The 17,559-nt window shown below is 46.3% G+C and overlaps 2 protein-coding genes across 14 annotated transcripts in view; one reads left to right on the plus strand and one right to left on the minus strand.

Moving 5' to 3' along the window:
• The window catches only part of TMEM175 (transmembrane protein 175), a 24,701-nt gene extending 10,381 nt beyond the window's left edge, over window positions 1-14,320 (minus strand). For 3 of the 9 annotated variants that reach the window (XM_059167689.1, XM_059167661.1, XM_059167636.1), the window contains exons 1-3: window positions 14,071-14,319; window positions 1,768-1,928; window positions 1,464-1,502 (exon numbers count right to left, since the gene is read on the minus strand). In XM_059167689.1, coding sequence (XP_059023672.1) covers window positions 1,464-1,502; window positions 1,768-1,920 — 192 coding nt within the window. In that variant the 5' untranslated portion in view covers window positions 1,921-1,928; window positions 14,071-14,319. Of the gene's footprint in view, window positions 1-1,463; window positions 1,503-1,767; window positions 1,929-2,071; window positions 5,421-5,452; window positions 5,536-14,070 lie in introns of those variants that run through there. The other 6 variants (XM_059167680.1, XM_059167671.1, XM_059167645.1 and 3 more) reach the window with 5 other exon arrangements.
• An 88-nt stretch (window positions 14,321-14,408) lies between these two features.
• GAK (cyclin G associated kinase) overlaps window positions 14,409-17,559 on the plus strand; it is a 55,677-nt gene continuing 52,526 nt past the window's right edge. The window contains exons 1-2 of one of the 5 annotated variants that reach the window (XM_059167525.1): window positions 14,552-14,678; window positions 15,398-15,474. Coding sequence is in view for 2 of the 5 variants with exons in the window: in XM_059167509.1 (XP_059023492.1) it covers window positions 14,534-14,678 (145 nt within the window). In the remaining 3 variants the exon portion in view is untranslated. Of the gene's footprint in view, window positions 14,679-15,397; window positions 15,475-17,559 lie in introns of all 5 variants that reach the window. The other 4 variants (XM_059167536.1, XM_059167509.1, XM_059167499.1 and 1 more) reach the window with 4 other exon arrangements.

Genomic DNA, 17,559 nt, shown 5'->3' on the forward strand with positions numbered 1-17,559 from the left:
GTGTCTCACCCAACACACCAGTACTGCACTGAGGACTCAGAGTTTCTGAATTGCTAAATTTTCTGGGCCTTGACTAGTCTTTCCCTTCGAGTTGGGAGGAGTGCCCGCTGGCTGACGCCTTCCAGCACTGTCCTCTATGAAGGCGTTCCAGATCGCTGCACAACTTTCTGGCTCAGAGCTTCTCCATGCACCCACCAACACACACAAGATTTCACAAGTACTGCTCTCCAAAGGAGGGGCCCCAGCTGCAGACAAGTGGGGCTCACTGCAAACACCTTCCCGTGTCACCTCCTGGCATCTCCGGTCACACATCCACACCCATCTTTTTTCTTTGTTAAAACATTTTATTTATTTTAGAGGTAGAGCACGTGTAGACTGGGGAAGGGCAGAAGAGGGAGAATCTGTAGCCAACTCCCCACTGGGCGCAGAGCCTGATGTGGGGCTCGAGCTGACCATCCGGGAGATCAGAACCTGAGCTGAAACCAAGAGTCAGACGCCCAACCAACTGAGCCCCCCAGGTGCCTCTCACCCATACCCCATTCTGACCTGACCCAGGCCCAAGCCCTCCCCAGAGAATATGAGAATATTCTGGCACAGACACAGCTAGGCAAGCACCAGGGCCCCAGTCCTCCTCTGAGGAGGGCGGCTAAGGAGCAGAGTGGCACCAGGCCTGCTACACTCCCATGGCCACTCCCCGGCTACACCGGCACTGTTATCGAATTCTCTTCAAAACCCCACCAGAGGTACAGCACTTTTGGCAGAGATACAGAAGGCAAATTCTGAGCAGTTCCTGTGATTCCCAGTGTGTCCAGGCTGAGCGTGCTCGCTGGGGCTGAAGCCCAGATGGCAGCTGTGCCAGTGGGCCCTGCAGACCCAGCCCCTCGCACCCTCATTCCTCTGGGCCCAAACTACACCCCTGTTCAGAGGGGCTGGGCGAGACACGCTCACGCAGGCATGCCTGGGGACTTTCAAGAGTCTTCCGAAGTCATGTCCAGCTTTTGAGGTGCCTAGTGTCATGACTTAACTTAGAAAACAGAAATATTCTGTCAAAACATACGGAAACTCTGCTTTAGAAAAGTTTCCCACTCACTTCCATGACAAAACCCAAATGTCCCTGTGCACCGAGGAGGCTCCTGCCCTGCAGCTGCAAGCTGTCCTCAGGCCCTCAACGCCCACTGTGACGGACACTCCGCGGGCACTGGGAACCGGCTTCCAGACCCACAGCCAGATGGGCTTCTACACTGTCCTCAGCCCACCCTGAAGGCTCACTTTGAGAGCACTGCCCCCATCTGCAGGCCAGGACTGTGGCCGACGAGGGTGGCCGAGGGAGCAGAAGACAACCGTGCCCCAGTGCTCCCAGCAAGGCACAGCCCGGGGGGGGGGGGGCTAAAACTGGGCTCGTGGATGGAGTGAGTCTTTGGCACCCTCACCCGGGATACTGCAGACTGTGGTTCCCCAAGTACCTGTTCTGGGGAGATCTCCGTGTGGGTCACAGGCAGGATCTATGAGAGCAAAGACACAAAAAGAACGAGGGACATTTATTTCTTGGGCTGTACACAGACCACTCCTTGGATGTCAGAGTGTCAGGGACTCGGGCCAGTGCTGGACTGCTCCCCCCACCCATCCAGCTGTTTGGGTGGCCAGGGGACCCCAGAACACTGCTGAGACAGGGCAGGGTCTATGCTGGGCCAAGGTCTACCAGAAGGCCTCTCGAGAGGGGATGGCCAGGGTCCCAAAGTGAGAGGGGGGTCTGGGAGGCCCACAGACCATCACAGTGGCGATGATGGACAGGAGAGCATCACTGAAGCTGAGCATGCGGTGTGAGTGCTGGATCCCGTCAGCAGCGTCCTCGTCCCTTGCGCCCGTGGGGGCATCTCCCTGTATCCCGAGGGCCGGTTCTGGGGTCTGGGGCCCGGACATGGTGGGGCCTGGGAAGAAGCACAGATCTGAGCAGGCCCAAATGCTAATGAGGCCCACCCCTGCTGGCTTCAGCTGCAACACAGGGTGCATTGGTGCCTGAGAGCAGGACGCCCTTCCTGACCAGGCCTTGGTGGTGGCTGGGAGGACCTACTGTGCCACTGGTCCTCTCTCAGGAAGCCCCTGTACTTCCAGCCTCAGGAAGAGCACTGTCACCTGGGAGTCACACTCAGTGCCTGCCTCTCCTCTAGAAATGGAAGAAATGAGAGAAAGCGCATAGATACAAGGTAGGCACTCCACACATTGTGTCACCAGCCTGAAACCCCTGACCCCAACACCAGACCCTGCGCTGTTAGACACTTTCATCCTAACCGTGGGATGTTCTTGCATCCAAGTATTAACAGGGCTTGACCCTGCTTGGCTTCCGAGATCAGCTGAGACTGGGCGCGTTCAGGGCAGTATGGCCGTGGACTAAATGTGGGATGTTCTATAGGTCCAAGTCACAGAGACTTGGATTAAAACAGAGGGCCAGCCCTCGCAAGGACAAGACACAATGAAAATGAGCCCCACCCCCAGAAACAGATAAAGGAGGCTTATGGGCAATTTGTGGGCAGGAAAAACAAACATGTAAGATACTCGGCTTTGTCAGCAACTAGGGAAATGCTAGTGAAAACAATGAGGTACCACTAAGGTCTGCGAAAGTCCATCACGAGTGATGAGGTCGTGGGGACACAGGCTTGGGCAGGATGTAAAGGGTGCCACACGCGTACAGAGACAATAATCATTAATGAAGTGTGGCATGCACACCCTATAAGGGGGGCCTCCATTTCTAGGTGCAGCCTCAGGCATGCAGACACAGAAATAGAGACCCATGGGATGTGCACTGGTGTAGTTTAACAGATGTCAAAACGCTCTATTATTAAACACTAAATGAACTGTTAGAAAGTGCTAACAACTGAATGTTTGTGTTCCCCAAACATCTCCACGGAAGCCCTAACCCCCAGAGTGGGATGGCATGAGGAGAGGGACCACAGACAGGGGTGAGGAGAGAGGAGAGGCCCTGAGTGAGGCCATCATGAGAAGGTCTGCGGGCCGCCACAGCGTGCTCAGACTTCAGCCTCCAGAACTGGGAGACCTAGCAGCCTGTCGCTGAAGGCTGGGCCCGTGGGGTCTTGTGAGGGCAGCCCCGCTACTTAGACAGGAAGTAAAGATAAAAGAAACGGATGTGGGCATGTATAAAACTCAGAAACACAATGTTAAGAGAAATAAATCATGTTGCAAAGAAAATACACATACAATTATACCACTTACATAATGTTTAAAACACAGTGACCATCTGTCCTCCTGTGATTATGCAAACGTGCACAGTAAGGATATGGGACCAAGCGAGGCCAGCACTCACCAACTCCATGATGGTAACATGATGACCTTGGCAGGGTGCGGTGAGAGCTCTGGTGGGAAGGGGACTTTAGCTTTCAGATGTATCCAGAACTTCTCACGTTCACTTTTCTTTTTTTAAGATTTTATTTATTTATTTGACAGACAGAGATCACAAGTAGGCAGAGACAGGCAGAGAGAGGGGGAAGCAGACTCCCTGCTGAGCAGAGAGCCCAATGTGGGGCTCGATCCCAGGACCCTAAGATCATGACCTGAGCTGAAGGCAGAGGCTTAGCCCACTGAGCCACCCAGGTGCCCCTCACTTTGTTCACTTTTTAAAGCTTACATAATGATCACTCCTCCTGGTGTACAGGTCTATAAATGTTTGACACGTGCACACAGGTGTGTAATCATGACCACAGTCACAATGTGGTTCAGAAGTCCCTGAGCACACTGTCTGTGCTCAAGCCTTCCACCACCCCAAATGGCCACCATTTATGTTTTCTGTTACCATCAGTTTGCCCTTTCCAGAATGTCCCATAAATGGGTTCATAACCCATGGGTCCTTCTGAGCCTGGCTTCTTTCAGTCAGCATGACACTCCCAAGAGTCACCTGTGTTTTGGGAGTAGCAATAATAAAATTTTTTACTGCCATGTACTTAATTCTACCGTATGGATGGGCCCCTTTGTTTATCCACTCACTACCTGGAAAACGTGGCTTGTTTCTAGTTCTTGGTGGTTTTAAATAAAGCCACTATACATATCTGCTCCCAAGTATTTGTGGAAACGTGTTTTTATTTCCCTTGGGTAAATACCTTAAAATGCATCTGCTGGGCAAATGCATGTTTCACTGCGAGAAACCGCCAAACCACTCATCCAAGGAGCTGTGCCACTGTGTTCCTACTGGCAGTGTCTGGAAACTACAGCTGCTCCTCATCCTCCCCAGCACTTGGTTTGGTAGGATTTTTAAAGTTACCTTTTAATTGTAGCTATGCTAATAGATGTGGAGTGTATCTTGTGTAACATTTCCCTACTGACTAATTGGGTATTTTCATGTGCGTTTTGTCTGTGTACCTTTCGTAGCAAAGTGTCTGTTAGAATCTTTTGGTTTACTCTGGGGGGAGTTCCTTGTGTCGTCATTGAGTTTTGAGATTTCTTTATACATTCTGGTTAGAAGTCCTTTGTTAGGTATGTAATTTGCAAATATTTGCTTGCAGTCTGTGGCTTGTCTTTCATTCTCTTGTAGTGTAGGAGCACAGAAGGGTTAAATTTCGATGTAGTTCAACTCAACTTCTCTCTTTTTTTAAAGTTTTATTTGTCAGAGAGAGAGAGCACACAGCAGGGGGAGCAGCAAAGAGAGGGAAAGGGAGAAGCAGACTCCTCGCTGAGCAGGGAGCCTGATGCAGGACTCCATCCCAGGACCCCGGGATTGTGACCTGAGCCAAAGGCAGACGCTTCACCGACTGAGCCACCCTAGAGTCCCTCAACTTTTCTTTCACAGACCATTCTTTCGGTGTCATATCTAACAAGGCTTTGCTTAACTCAAGATGACAAAGATATCCTGTTTTCTTCTAGAAGTTTTAAAGTTTTAGGTTTTACTTTCAGTGGATGATAGATTTTTATCTATTTTGTAATTTTTATAAATTACTTATTATTATATAATTTTTATATAACATGCAAGGTGTATTTGAGCTTTCCTTTTTTGCAGATGGACGTTTGATTATTCCAATACCACCTGCTGAAAGACTATCCTTTCTCCACTCAACTGCCTTTACATTTGGGTCAAAACTTGCCATATCTGTGCAGGTCTATTCTGAGCAACTATGCTGTCCAAGTAGATTATTATGTACCTATTCCTTTGCCGGTATCAGTCTTGACTACAGCTTCACTAGTAAGTCTTGATATCTGACAGAGCAAGTCCTCCAACTTTGTTCTTTTTCAAAACTGTTTTGAGTATTCTAGCTCTTTTGCCTTTCCCTCACATGCCTCTGCTTACAGGGGCCCCTTTCCTCAGTTCTTCTAGGCAGAAAGAGGGGGGCTTTCTCTTAAGGGTTTTTGCTGTCTGTGCAACTCACAGCACAGCCTCACAGTAGATACCTGGCCTATGGTCAAAGCCGTGGGAAAAAGAGATTTTAAAAAATGGAAAACAAAAACTTACGTGGGTCACTGCTCCAAGTTTCAACTACCCTTCCCAATCTATCGGCTTTGCATTGTTTTCAGTATTTTATCCCGAGCTTTTACCTGTCATCAGCAAGAGAGAAAGGTGGCTTATGCCATGACGGCCAGCACTGAACTCTAACACTTTATTTCTCAAAAGGGAGAGACTAGGGGAAAGGAGGTGAGCAAGGAGAGTGAAAAAATTCATGCCAAAAAATAAGACAAAAAGTTACATGTGTTTTTTAGGCACTGACTAATTTTGGGAAACATATCTGCTATATTGTTTTAGATGTTTTTTGTTTAAACTTTCTCAAATATTATTTTTAAATAATCAGAACATGTTAAAAATAGACACAAAAATCCTCAATAAAATGTTAACAAATGGAATCCAGCAATGTATAAAAAGGGCTGTATACCATGACCAAGTAGGATTTATTCCAAGAATACAAGGTTGGTTTAAAATAAAAAATTAGCGAAAGGAACAAAAAAGGAACCAAAGGAACAAAAAAACAAAACTACACAATCATCTCAACAGATGCAGAAAAAGCATCTGACAAAATCCAATACTTCTTCATGATAAAAACATTCAACAAACTAGGAATGGAAGTTAGCTCTGTCAATCTGATAGATGGTAGCCACAAAAGTCTCACAGCTAATATCACACTCAGTAGTGAAAGACAGACCACCTCCCCACCCCTGCCCCAGATCAGCAACACCATTCAACATCATACTGTTAAGGTTATACCCAAAGCACTCAGGCAAGAAAATAAAATATAAGGCATATATACTGGAAAGGAAGTGAAACTATCTCTATTTGCAGGGGGGTGTGGTTTTACACAAAGACAATCCTAAGGAATCCACACAAGAAAACTATTACATCTAATAAATGAGTTCACTAAGGCTGCAGGAAACGAGATCAATACAGAAAAATCAACTGCATTTGTATACACTAGCGAACACCGATCTGAGAAAAACTTCTGAAAACAATCACATTTATAAGAACATTAAAAATATTAACAAATTAACAAAGGAAGTGCAAAACATTGTTGAAAGAGATTGAAAAAGACTGATGTAAATGGGAAGACATCCAATGGAAGGACTTAATATCATTACAATGGCACTACTTCCCAAACTGACGGACAGATTGAATGCAATCTACCAAAATTCCAACTGCCTTCTATGCAGAATAAGCTGACCCTAAAATTCATAGGGAATTTAAGGAACCTTTGACTATTTACCGAATACCCAAAACAATCTTGAAAAAGAAGAATAAAGCTGGACAACTACCACTTCTTCATTTCAAAACTTACTATAAAGCTATGGTAATCAAAAGTGCAGTGCCAGCACAGGCCACATGGATCAACAGAGGAGAACTGAGAATTCAGAAACAGACCACTATATTCATGGTCAACTAGTTTTTACTGCCAAAACCACTCAATGGGGAAAGAACAGTCTTTTCCACAAATAGTGATGAGACAACTGGATATTCACATGTAAAAGAATGAATGTGGGGGTGCCTGGGTGGCTCAATGGGTTAAAGCCTCTGCCTTCGGCTCAGGTCATGATCCCAGGGTCCTGGGATGGAGCCCTGCATCAGGCTCTCCCCTTGGCCGCGAGCCTGCTTCCCTTCCTCTCTCTCTGCCTGCCTCTCTGCCTAGTTGTGATCTCTATCTGTCAAATAAATAATAAATAAAATCTTAAAAAAAAAAAAAAGAATGAATTTGGATCCTACCTCATACCATATACAGAAATTAATTAAAAATGGATCAAAGAGGGGCACCTGGGTGGCTCAGTGGGTTAAAGCCTCTGCCTCCAGCTCAGGTCATGATCTCAGGGTCCTGGGATCGAGCCCCGCATCAGGCTCTCTGCTTGGCAGGGAGCCTGCTTCCTCCTCTCTCTGCCTGCCTCTCTGCCTACTTGTGATCTGTCTCTGCCAAAGAAATAAATAAAATCTTAAAAAAAAAAATGGATCAAAGACCTAAATGTAAGAGCTAAAACACCGGGAGGAAATCTTCATGGCCTTGCATTTGGCAAAGGACTCTTAAATATGACACCAAAAGCACAAATAATAACAAAAACAGGAACTGGAGTTCATCAAAATTTGAATTATTTTTGCCTCAAAGGACACTATTAATAAACTGAAAAAATGATCCACAGAATGAGAGAAAATATTTGCATATCATATTATCTGAGAAAAGTTTAGCATCCAAAATATATGAAGAACCCTTACAGTTCAACGGGAAAAAGACAACCCAATTCAAAATATAGGCAAAGGATTTGAATATACATTTCTTCAAAAAAGATGTATTATTGGCCAACAAGCAAGTGAAAAGATGCACAACATCATTAGATTACATTAGAGAAAAGTAAATAAAAGTGATTAGATAATTATCCTCCAGGACAGCTATAATAAAAATAACAAAAAATATTGGGGCACCTGGGTGGCTTAGTGGGTTAAGCTTCTGCCTTCGGCCCAGGTCTTGACCTCAGGTTCCTGGGATCAAGCCCCACATCAGGCTCTCTGTTCAGCAGGGAGCCTGTTTCCCCCTCTCTCCCTGCCTGCCTCTCTGCCTACTTGTGATCTCTGTCGAATAAATCAAATCTTTAAAAAAAAATTATAGGCTATTTTAAAATAAATTTATGTATTTTAAAAAAAATATTTATTTATTTGACCAAGAGATAGAGAGCACAAGTAGGCAGAGTGGCAAAGAGAGGGAGAGGGAGAAACAGGCTCTCCATTGAGCAGGGAGCCTGATGCAGGACTCGATCCCAGGACTCTGGGATCATGACCTGGGCTAAAGGCAGCCATTTAACCGACTGAGCCACCCAGGTGTCCCAATTTATGTACTTCTAGTAGGCCCCCATACCCAATGTGGGGCTTGAACTCACAACCCGGAGATCAAGAGTCTTAGACTCTACTGACTGAGGCACCCAGGCACCCCTCCCTCATGGGCTATTTTTAAAAGCCTCCTAAAAGTTTTAGGAGGGAAACTGAGCAAAAGTAGAGTTTCCATGTATCTTTTCAGCACTCCCCCTCCAATTTCCCATTAACATCTCACATTAGTGGTGCAACTGATGAGCCATACTGATAACATCATTAAGTCCATAGTTTACATTACAGTTCTACAGGTTCTGACAAATACAAAGGTTCTGACAAATACAAAGGTTCTGACAAATACATGACTTGTATCCACCATTACACTATCATCCAGAAATTTAACTGCCCTAAAAATCCAGTGTTCCCCTTTTTACTCCACCCTCCCCCAGAAACCCCTGGCAACCATTCATCTTTTTACCGTCCCCAGAGTTTGTCCTTTTCCAGAATGTCATGTAATTGGAATCATACAGTATGTGGCCTTTTCAAACTGACTTCTTTCACTAAGTAATACACATTCAAGGTTCTTCCACGTCTTTTCATGGCTTGGCAGCTCATTTCTTTTTACTGCTAATAATCCATTTTATAGATGTACCAGTTTACCCATTCCAATGTACTCTGAAGTACATTTTGATTAAATCCAGGTTAACTGTTTCTTTTATTGGTTGTGCTTTAGTGTCATACCAAAATATGTCACTTTCCCTAAGTTTTATGGTTTCAGGTTTCACATTTAGATTTATAATTTTTTGGTATATAATACAAGGTATGAATCAACATTTTTAAACATAAGGATATCCAAATTTTCCAGCATCATTCTTTTGAAAAGACTACCTATCTTTTCTTCAATTACTTTTATTCCTTTGTCAAAAATCAACTGACCTTGTATGTACTTGTGAGCCAATTTCTGACTATTCTGCTGATTTACTTATGTACCTTTAATCAGTACCATACTACTTTGATTACTGTGGTTTTATAACTAGCACTGTGGTTAATTAGGCAATGTAAGTCATATAACCTGCCCTTGTTCAAACTCATTTGGAGGATTCTACTTCCTCTGCAGTTCCAAATTAATTTTAGAATCAGTGTGTCCATTTTTACAAAAAGTCTGCTTGGATTTTGCCAGGAACTGCACTGAATCTATAGATCAATTTGAGAAGAATCAGTCTGACAGAATCTTCCAATTTATGAATCTCCCAATTTATAAATGTCTTTAATTTCTCCCAGGCACATTTTTTTGGTTTTCAGTGTATAAATCTTGCATATCTTTTTTTCAGATTTATCCCAAGCATTTAATATTTTTTGATGCTGTTGTAAATGGCATCTCCCCTTCATTTCAACTTCTACTATCTCGCTGGTTATCGAGAAATAATGGGACTTATTTTTTGCATATGGAACTCCTACTCTTCAATCTTGCTAAATTTACTTACTAGTACTACTAGCTCTTTCTGCAGATCCCACTTGTGTACGTGTTGTGGTTTTTTGTTTTGTTTTTTACATAGAGCAGTGAGCGTCAACTGAGGGTGGTAATGTCCCTTGAGGGATATTTGGCAACGTCTGAAGAGATTTCTGGTTGTGACAAATGACATATGTTAATAGTATCCTGGGGATAAGAGGTACAGGTGCTGCTTAACGTCCAACAACACACTAGACGACAATGCCACCCCTTTAGTTCAACAAGGAATTATCTGGCCCCAAATATCAATGGTACCAAGACTAGGAAAGTAATATAAAGAATTATGTCATCTTCATAAACAACTTTACTTGTTATTTTCAATCTGGGGGATTTTTTTCTTGCCTCATTACACTGGCTAGAATTTCTTGTACAATGATGAGCAGAAGAGGTAAGACCTGACAACTCTGGCTTGTTACTGATCCAGTTTTTTATTATTTCATATGTCAGCTATAGCCTTTTCATAAATGCCCTTATTATTTTATTTTTTTAAAATTTTATTTTTTACTTGAGAGAAAGAAATGAGAGAGAGAGAAAGTGTGTGTGAGAGGGGAGAGGTCAGTGAGAGAAGCAGACTCCCCACTGAGCAGGGAGCCCAATGTGGAACTTGATTCTGAGACTCCAGGATCAAGACCTGAGCCAAAGACAGTTGCCCAACCAACTAAGCCCCCCAGGTGCCCCAAATTATTTTATTTACTTTCTGAGGGAGAGAGAGAAAATGAGCATGCACATGGCAGGGAGGAGCAAAGGGAGAGGGAGAGAATCTCAAGCGGGCTCCATGCTCAGTGCAGAGCCAGATATGGCCCGACTTTATGACCTTGACATCCTAAACCTGAATCTGAGATCACCCTGAACTGAAATCAAGAGTTGGATAACTGAGCCCCCAGGAGCGCCATAAATGCCCTTAATATGCTGGTGAAGCTTCATTTCATTCCCAGTTTGCTGGCAGTTATTTTTCTTTTTTAAATTAGGAATGGATGTTGGGTCTCATCATGTTTTTTCTGTCTAATAAGATGATCCATTTGGTTTTGTTTTTCACTCTGTTAATAGTGTAAATTACAATGATCAATCTTCAAATGCAAAGCCAACTTTGGGTTCCTGGGATAAACCTCACTTTGTCATACTGTACTATCCTTCCTGTGGTGTTGGATTTAACTTGCTAAAACATGTTTTAAAAATCTTTTTTGTATCTATGTCCACAAGAGATTAAATTAGTCTTTTTCTCTTCTTGTAATGTCTTTGTCAAATTTCAGTGTCAGAATTGTGTTGTCCTTATAGAATGGGCTGGGTTGGTTAATAATACCTCCTTCCTTCGATTTTCAGTTTATGCAGAATTAAAATATTTTTAGTTTTTAACTATAAATTCAATGCTTTAATAGATATGAAGCTATTCAAGTTATCTATTGTTTTTTTCCTTGAGTAACAGAGCCATGGTAGTGTCTTCCAAGCAATCTGTTCCTTTAGTCTAAGCTGCTGAATTTGTTGGCATAAAATGTTCAGGTTCTCTGATTATCCTTTCAGCACTGACATCATCACTCTTATTCATGAAATTGTTAATTTGTCTTTCTTTCTTTTTTTTTTTTTCTCGTTCAATATGGCCAGGGATTTCTGTATTTTACTGGTCTTCTCAAAGAATCAGCTTTTGTTGTCACAGATTTTGTTTTTGTTTGCTATTTCATTGGTTTCCACTCCAACACTTATTATTTCCCTTTTTGTACTCACTTTGGGTTTCATCTGCTCTTGTTTTTCTTGTTTCTTAAGATGAATGGTTGAAATTATTGGTTTGAAACTATCTTCTAGTATTGTTTTGGCTACATCCCACAAATTTTAAAATGTTGCAGGTTTACTTTCATTCACTTCAAAATTTAATTTTCCTTCTGATTTCTCCTTTGGCCCACTGGTAATTTACAAGTGAGTCATTCAGTTTCCAAATATTTAAATTTTCCAGACACTTATCACTGATTTTTAACTTAATTGCACTGAGGTCAGAGAACATATTTGTTTCATAGCCCATAATATGATCCATCTTGGTAAATGTTCTTTACATACTTGAAAACGTGTATTTTGCTGGTATTGGGTAAAGTATTCCATAAATGTCCATTAGGTCAAGCTGGTTGATGGTATCATTCAATTAGATCCTTGGTGAACTTCTCAGTGCTTGTTCTATCATATACTGTGAAAGGGTTATTGAAATCTCCAACTACAATCTACAACACCCATTTATAATTGGGTTTTGATTTTTTAAAAATCTGGTTTTGCTTCATGTATTTTAAAGCTTTATTATTAGGTGCAAAACTAGAATTGTTACAACTTTTTGATTAATGTACTGTTTCATCCTTAGGAAATGACCCTCTTAATTTCTGGCAGTATTCTTTGCTGTGGAATCCACAGAGGAAGAGGCTTTCAGATGAAGACCATAAATTCAGTTTTTTTTTTTTTTTTTTAAAGATTTTTATTTATTTATTTGACAGAGAGAAATCACAAGTAGACGGAGAGGCAGGTAGAGAGAGAGGAAGGGAAGCAGGCTCCCTGCTGAGCAGAGAGCCCGATGCGGGACTCGATCCCATGACCCTGAGATCATGACCTGAGCCGAAGGCAGCGGCTTAACCCACTGAGCCACCCAGGCGCCCCCATAAATTCAGTTTTAAACGTGTATACAAATGAGATGTCTCAGGTTGGAAGAAAAGTGTGGTGTGGAGATTGAGCTAACATGGTCTCTGCGGTGCCAGGATATAAATATTTATGAAATAAAAACATCTGAGTAAACTCTGGTCTCCAAAGTAATTACACTATTTAAAACTCTTTCTACCTGATCTTAGGTCATGAGGATAAACTCATGGCCTCCAAATTCAAAGGAACCCACACTCTACCATGCTTTCTACTGGGTTATGCATTAAGTTTTCTATATCAGCTATTTTGTATCTTTTCCACACTGCTTAAACCTTAGCTTTCTTACCCACCTTCTTGTTTTCAGTAGATGTTTTGTTTCACTCATTCATAGTGAAAATAGAAGGTATTAGAGAATTCCTTCCCTTTCATTCCAATAAACACACAAGGTTACCTGCAACTGCAACCTATCTTCCCTCCCTCCCTTTGGTATGAAAAGTGTTTGCCTTGTGCCCAAAATGAATGTTACCCTCACTATGCTCTGGATGTCATTCCCCTCCTATCTTCCGCGGACTTTTAGTCATTGTTCCTCTTTCTGCTGTAACCACAAACTCTCTCTCTGCACCGACTCCCTCTCATCAGCTTCAAGCTGCTCAAAAACCTCCTATCTTGAAGCACCTCAACCCCACACCACCCTTCTAGCTCCCACAGCCAAACTTCCCGAGTCACCTCCAACTCTTCATTTCTTTATGCTTCTTCTCCCCTAACCACTCCAATGAGACTAGTCTTGATCGGTCACAAGACAATCTCCTTGCTGCTAAACCCAAGGTACATCTTTTCTTTCTTCTCTACTTCACTCTTACAGAGCTTCTTGCCTCTGGGAGTGGGGAGCATTACTCCCTGGCTCCCGCCACGATGCTCCCTTGGTTTTCTCCCTGTGTCCCTGGCTGCTCCCTCTCCACACGCTTGTCTAACATCAGTTAGAATGTTCTAATAGCCTTCTGTGTGTTTCTGTCTTTACTCTTCAGCTTGAGACAGTCAGCTGCCGTGCACATGCTGAGGACGTAAAGATCGGTCTGTAGCTTGGCCTCTCTCCTGAGCTCCTATCCTCACCGACCCCAGATGAGAGCACTGCTTGGAGACGCCACAACCCGGGGAGCATCCAACGGCCGCACTTGCTGGCGCCGGCCAAGTCAGGACACTAAGCACGCTTTCTTGCCCCCGAAAAAGGCAGCGGGGTGGGGGCAGAGGCATCGCGCCTTCTTAACTCCGAGGTACCCGTGAAAGGCCGTCCTAAACTAGCACGGTTCAAACGAGGCTACTGTTACCGTAAGGACAGTAACACACGTTTGTCCAAAAGCTCCTTAATAACGTGAAATTCCAGGCGAACTAAGGCGCTGGTTGGGGCTTTCAGACCCGGTTTCATTCTGAGGACGAATTCGGGGGATGCCAGCGCGAACCAGGCTGACCGCGTCGCTGCGCAGAGGGGGACCCGCGTCTCGCTGAGGCGCACCTGCCGGGCAGTGGGGACGCCCGTGATTCTGAGGCCGATGCGGCCAGTCTGACTTTTCTACACAAGCTGGAAACCTGGGGTTCCTTTAACTTAACTTAAGCTTTTCAGGCCTTTGGTAGGAACCAACTCGCCAGGAGCACAAGCCCTTCCCGCGGCGCGCCCGGCGCTACCGACCTTACTCAACAAGTCGCGGGGATGTCCCCGGCTGGGCGGCCGCACGGCACGCTCCTCCAGAGCGGCTCACCGCGCCGCTCCCGCAGGTCCGAGCACCCTGACAAGTGGCCTCCGCAGACACGGCCGCGCGGGGAGCGGCTAGACGCTGGGCCCGGAGCCCCACCGCTTGCCCAGACGTCCACGCTCGGACCCGCCGGGCGCCAGCAACTCGGCGGCCGGAAGTCCGTCAGGAGGCCGGCGGCGCCGCGCAGGCGCAATCCGCGACCGGGAGCCCGCGCACGCGCACCCTCCCGGCGCGGCGGAACTGAGGCGCGGCGTTTTCCCGGCTGCGGCGCGCCCCAGCGGCTACGTCACGGCGTCGGGGCGGAAGATGGTGCAGCTCGGGGCCGGCGGTTGCTGAGCGAACCCGGACGCGGCTGGACCCTGAGCTCCCCGCTCCGGCGCCCGCTGCGGGGCCGCGGCCATGTCGCTGCTGCAGTCTGCGCTGGACTTCCTGGCAGGCCCGGGCTCTTTGGGCGGCGCTGCCGGCCGCGACCAGACGGACTTCGTGGGGCAGACCGTGGAGCTGGGCGAGCTGCGGCTGCGGGTGCGGCGGGTCCTGGCCGAGGGTGAGGCCGGGACCGGGAGCGCGGGGGCCATCGCGGGGCGGCCGGGCGCGGGGCTGACCGGGAGGGGCGGGGTCGGACCGTGCCAGGTGCGGCGCGGTCCCGCGGGGCGGGGGCGGGGGTGGGGGAGGGTCGCCGCGGCGGGTGCAGGTGAGGCCGACCCGGCGTGACTGCCGTGGGTGAGCGAGGCGGGGTACGGGGCTGGGCACTTCCTTGCGGGAGGTGTGGCAGTCGTGGCAGGTGAGGGGCCGACCTGTGGCCGGAGGAGAGGCCGTGGCGGTGGGGGGAGGAGGTGGTAGGCAGGTGAGAGGCCACGGCGGGGCTGGAAGGAAGGGGACCCATAAGGCTGAGCAGTGCGCTGGGCGGGGGTGAGTCATGGCCCTTGTGGGGCTGGCGGGACAGCAGTGCGTCTCCGGACATTGCGCTGTCCTCAGTTCTCAGGGTCCGGAGCGCGGGTGCGTGCGCCCCTTGGGGAGGGTGGTTGTCCTTGGACGTTGGGGTAGACCGTGCTGTGACCTATAGCCCAGCTTCCTCCTGTCGCCACCTGTTTCCCTTGCCCTGATCTTTGTGATTTAGGTTAGGGCATGCCAACAGTCGTGACCTGTGCACAGCCGTGCAGGTTGGACTCGCCAGTCATGGAGGAATTTCCTGGTCATTTTTAGTCATCTTTGTTTCTGCGTGCTGTCTCCAGCTTCCTGATGTCCTTTCTCTTCCTCACGCAGAGTCTATTGCCATCGTCGGTGTGATCCCATTCTCTCCTCTGGATTTTCCTTACATTTTGTCGGTGGCGCCCACAGGGGTATGTCACATTTTGCTAGCTTGATGCTTACTGGCTGAACACAGTTGGCTCTGAGGCTGGTGCTGGAGCAGAACGGTATTTCCCTGAGTTAGCATGGGGCGCTGGAGTGGTGCAAGGTGGGACCACAGACCTGTCTGGGGTAGCTCTCAGGACTGCAGGCTTAGGCTGTCACGATCCCCAACCTACTGCCATGTCTGCTCAGTCTGAGGCAGGGAACTAGAGGACCCTTCTATGTCCTAATTCCTAAAGGCCTGAAGGGATGTTCTGGCTGCAGCATTATCATATCCTTTTTCTCCACTTGGGTAAAAAACGAACAGATTTTGGATGTGATTTGGTAGGAAAACCTCAGGCTTTTCTTGCAGAGGTGGGGGCCAGAATCTCTGCTAACATTAACGAGTGTGGTATCTGTTACAATGAGGGTTCCCTCGGATCAGTTCCTTTATTCTGAAAATACCAGGCAACTATCTTGGTTTTTTAAGAGATTCATAGGGACAGTAGGTGATTTTTGCCTTCCGGAATTTAAAATTAGACACATTCCAATGACAGAAGGACAGTGCAATACTGGAGGATCCTTGGGGCAGGACAGGCAGTGGCCAGGGTTCCAGCAGGCCAAAATGAGGTCAGAGTGCTAATTCAGAATGCTCCTACCAGGGCGGGGGCGGGGCCAGGCCGGAGGACAGGAATTAAAGATGGGAGGTGGGTCCTGTGGAGCAGGAAGCTTACGAGTCACTTAAAACCCAGGATGAAGAATGAGGAAATGGGACTAGCTGATAGGGTTGTGCAATAGAACCCACTCCCTTTGCTATCTAGGCACGTCAGGAGATAAAAATACCCAGCAAGGTCTTGATCTTGAGAAACATAACAGGAACCTTGTAGCTTTAAAGCTTGTGAACCCTCTTCCTGAACTGAAATGGTTAGAAAGCCATATGAAGTGTCAGGAAAAACAGCAGCTCTGGAACCTAGGCTGGGGGAATTCATGCTGTGTTGTATAAATGTGGGGAAGGTTCCAAACCTTAAACTCTGGGGTGGAGAGAGATGTTGACAACTTCACAGTTTTCCAGGTTTTGGAAAGATAATAGACATCCTTTATATCCTATGATATTCCTACAAGAGTTGGAAAAGTCTTTAATAATCTAATAAATCATGTATCCATAATTAAATGAGTATCCTCATTGTGGGATAATTAAGACTTTAAATAGCCCCACCTTATTTCATGTCAGGTGTTGCCCCAGATGAATTTAGGATGGATCAGATTTTGCTGTGAGAGGGCTTAGGAAAAAACACATTGTTTTCATAGCTTTTCGGAATTTGCATTTGTATCATGAAGTGGTTTGTGGCGCAGAACTGTGGAGCCACATAGCTTCCTAATCTTTTGAAAATTGGCTTAAGTGTTCATTTAAAAAAAAAATCAGGTTACTGGGAGTAACCCCAATGTCAGAGGGGCTGAGTCCAAGCAGATTCTAGAATACATTCTTTAAGTTCTCTTGTTTTGGATTTTGCACATTCTTGCTTGCTTCCTACTATCCAGAGAGGTGACAGAGGTGATCGCTCTGCTGGGTTTTTCCCCCGCGAGGTGAGTCCACCTCTCCAGTGACTGTCTGACTTTGGCTGCACTGCTGACGAGGTGGTGTGGGGGCAGCTCTTCAGAAAAAGAAACAAGTCCACAGAGCTGCCCCATAATGTGTGTGTAACTAGTTGTGTGTGTTTGCGGGGACACCATGTGCCATGTGTGTTATCAATGGCCTTGGATGAATGTGGGTCCCTTGTGTTCTGTCTGGGGCCTGTACTGGCCTGAGAAGCTGTGAGGGCATGCGCCACACTAACTCTGGGCTGGCTGTTGTCCTAACCCTTCACCCCTCTGCCTCCTGATCTCTGCTTTTAGAGGGCTTTTGCCTTGGCTGTGTTAAGTGTCAGGATTGGGGAGGGCACAGGGGCTGTTTGGTACTGGCTGGCAGTTGCTAGGTTGTACAGTAGGACTCTTGGCTAAAGGTTTCAGAAACCACTGGGGTTGGTGTGATGGAAGGAGAGGGTTGGAGGTTGAGTCAGGACGTCCTCTACAGGGATACACAGCATAGCATGTTTAAA

Source organism: Mustela lutreola, chromosome 1, assembly GCF_030435805.1.
Source record: "Mustela lutreola isolate mMusLut2 chromosome 1, mMusLut2.pri, whole genome shotgun sequence".
Lineage (NCBI taxonomy): Eukaryota > Metazoa > Chordata > Mammalia > Carnivora > Mustelidae > Mustela > Mustela lutreola.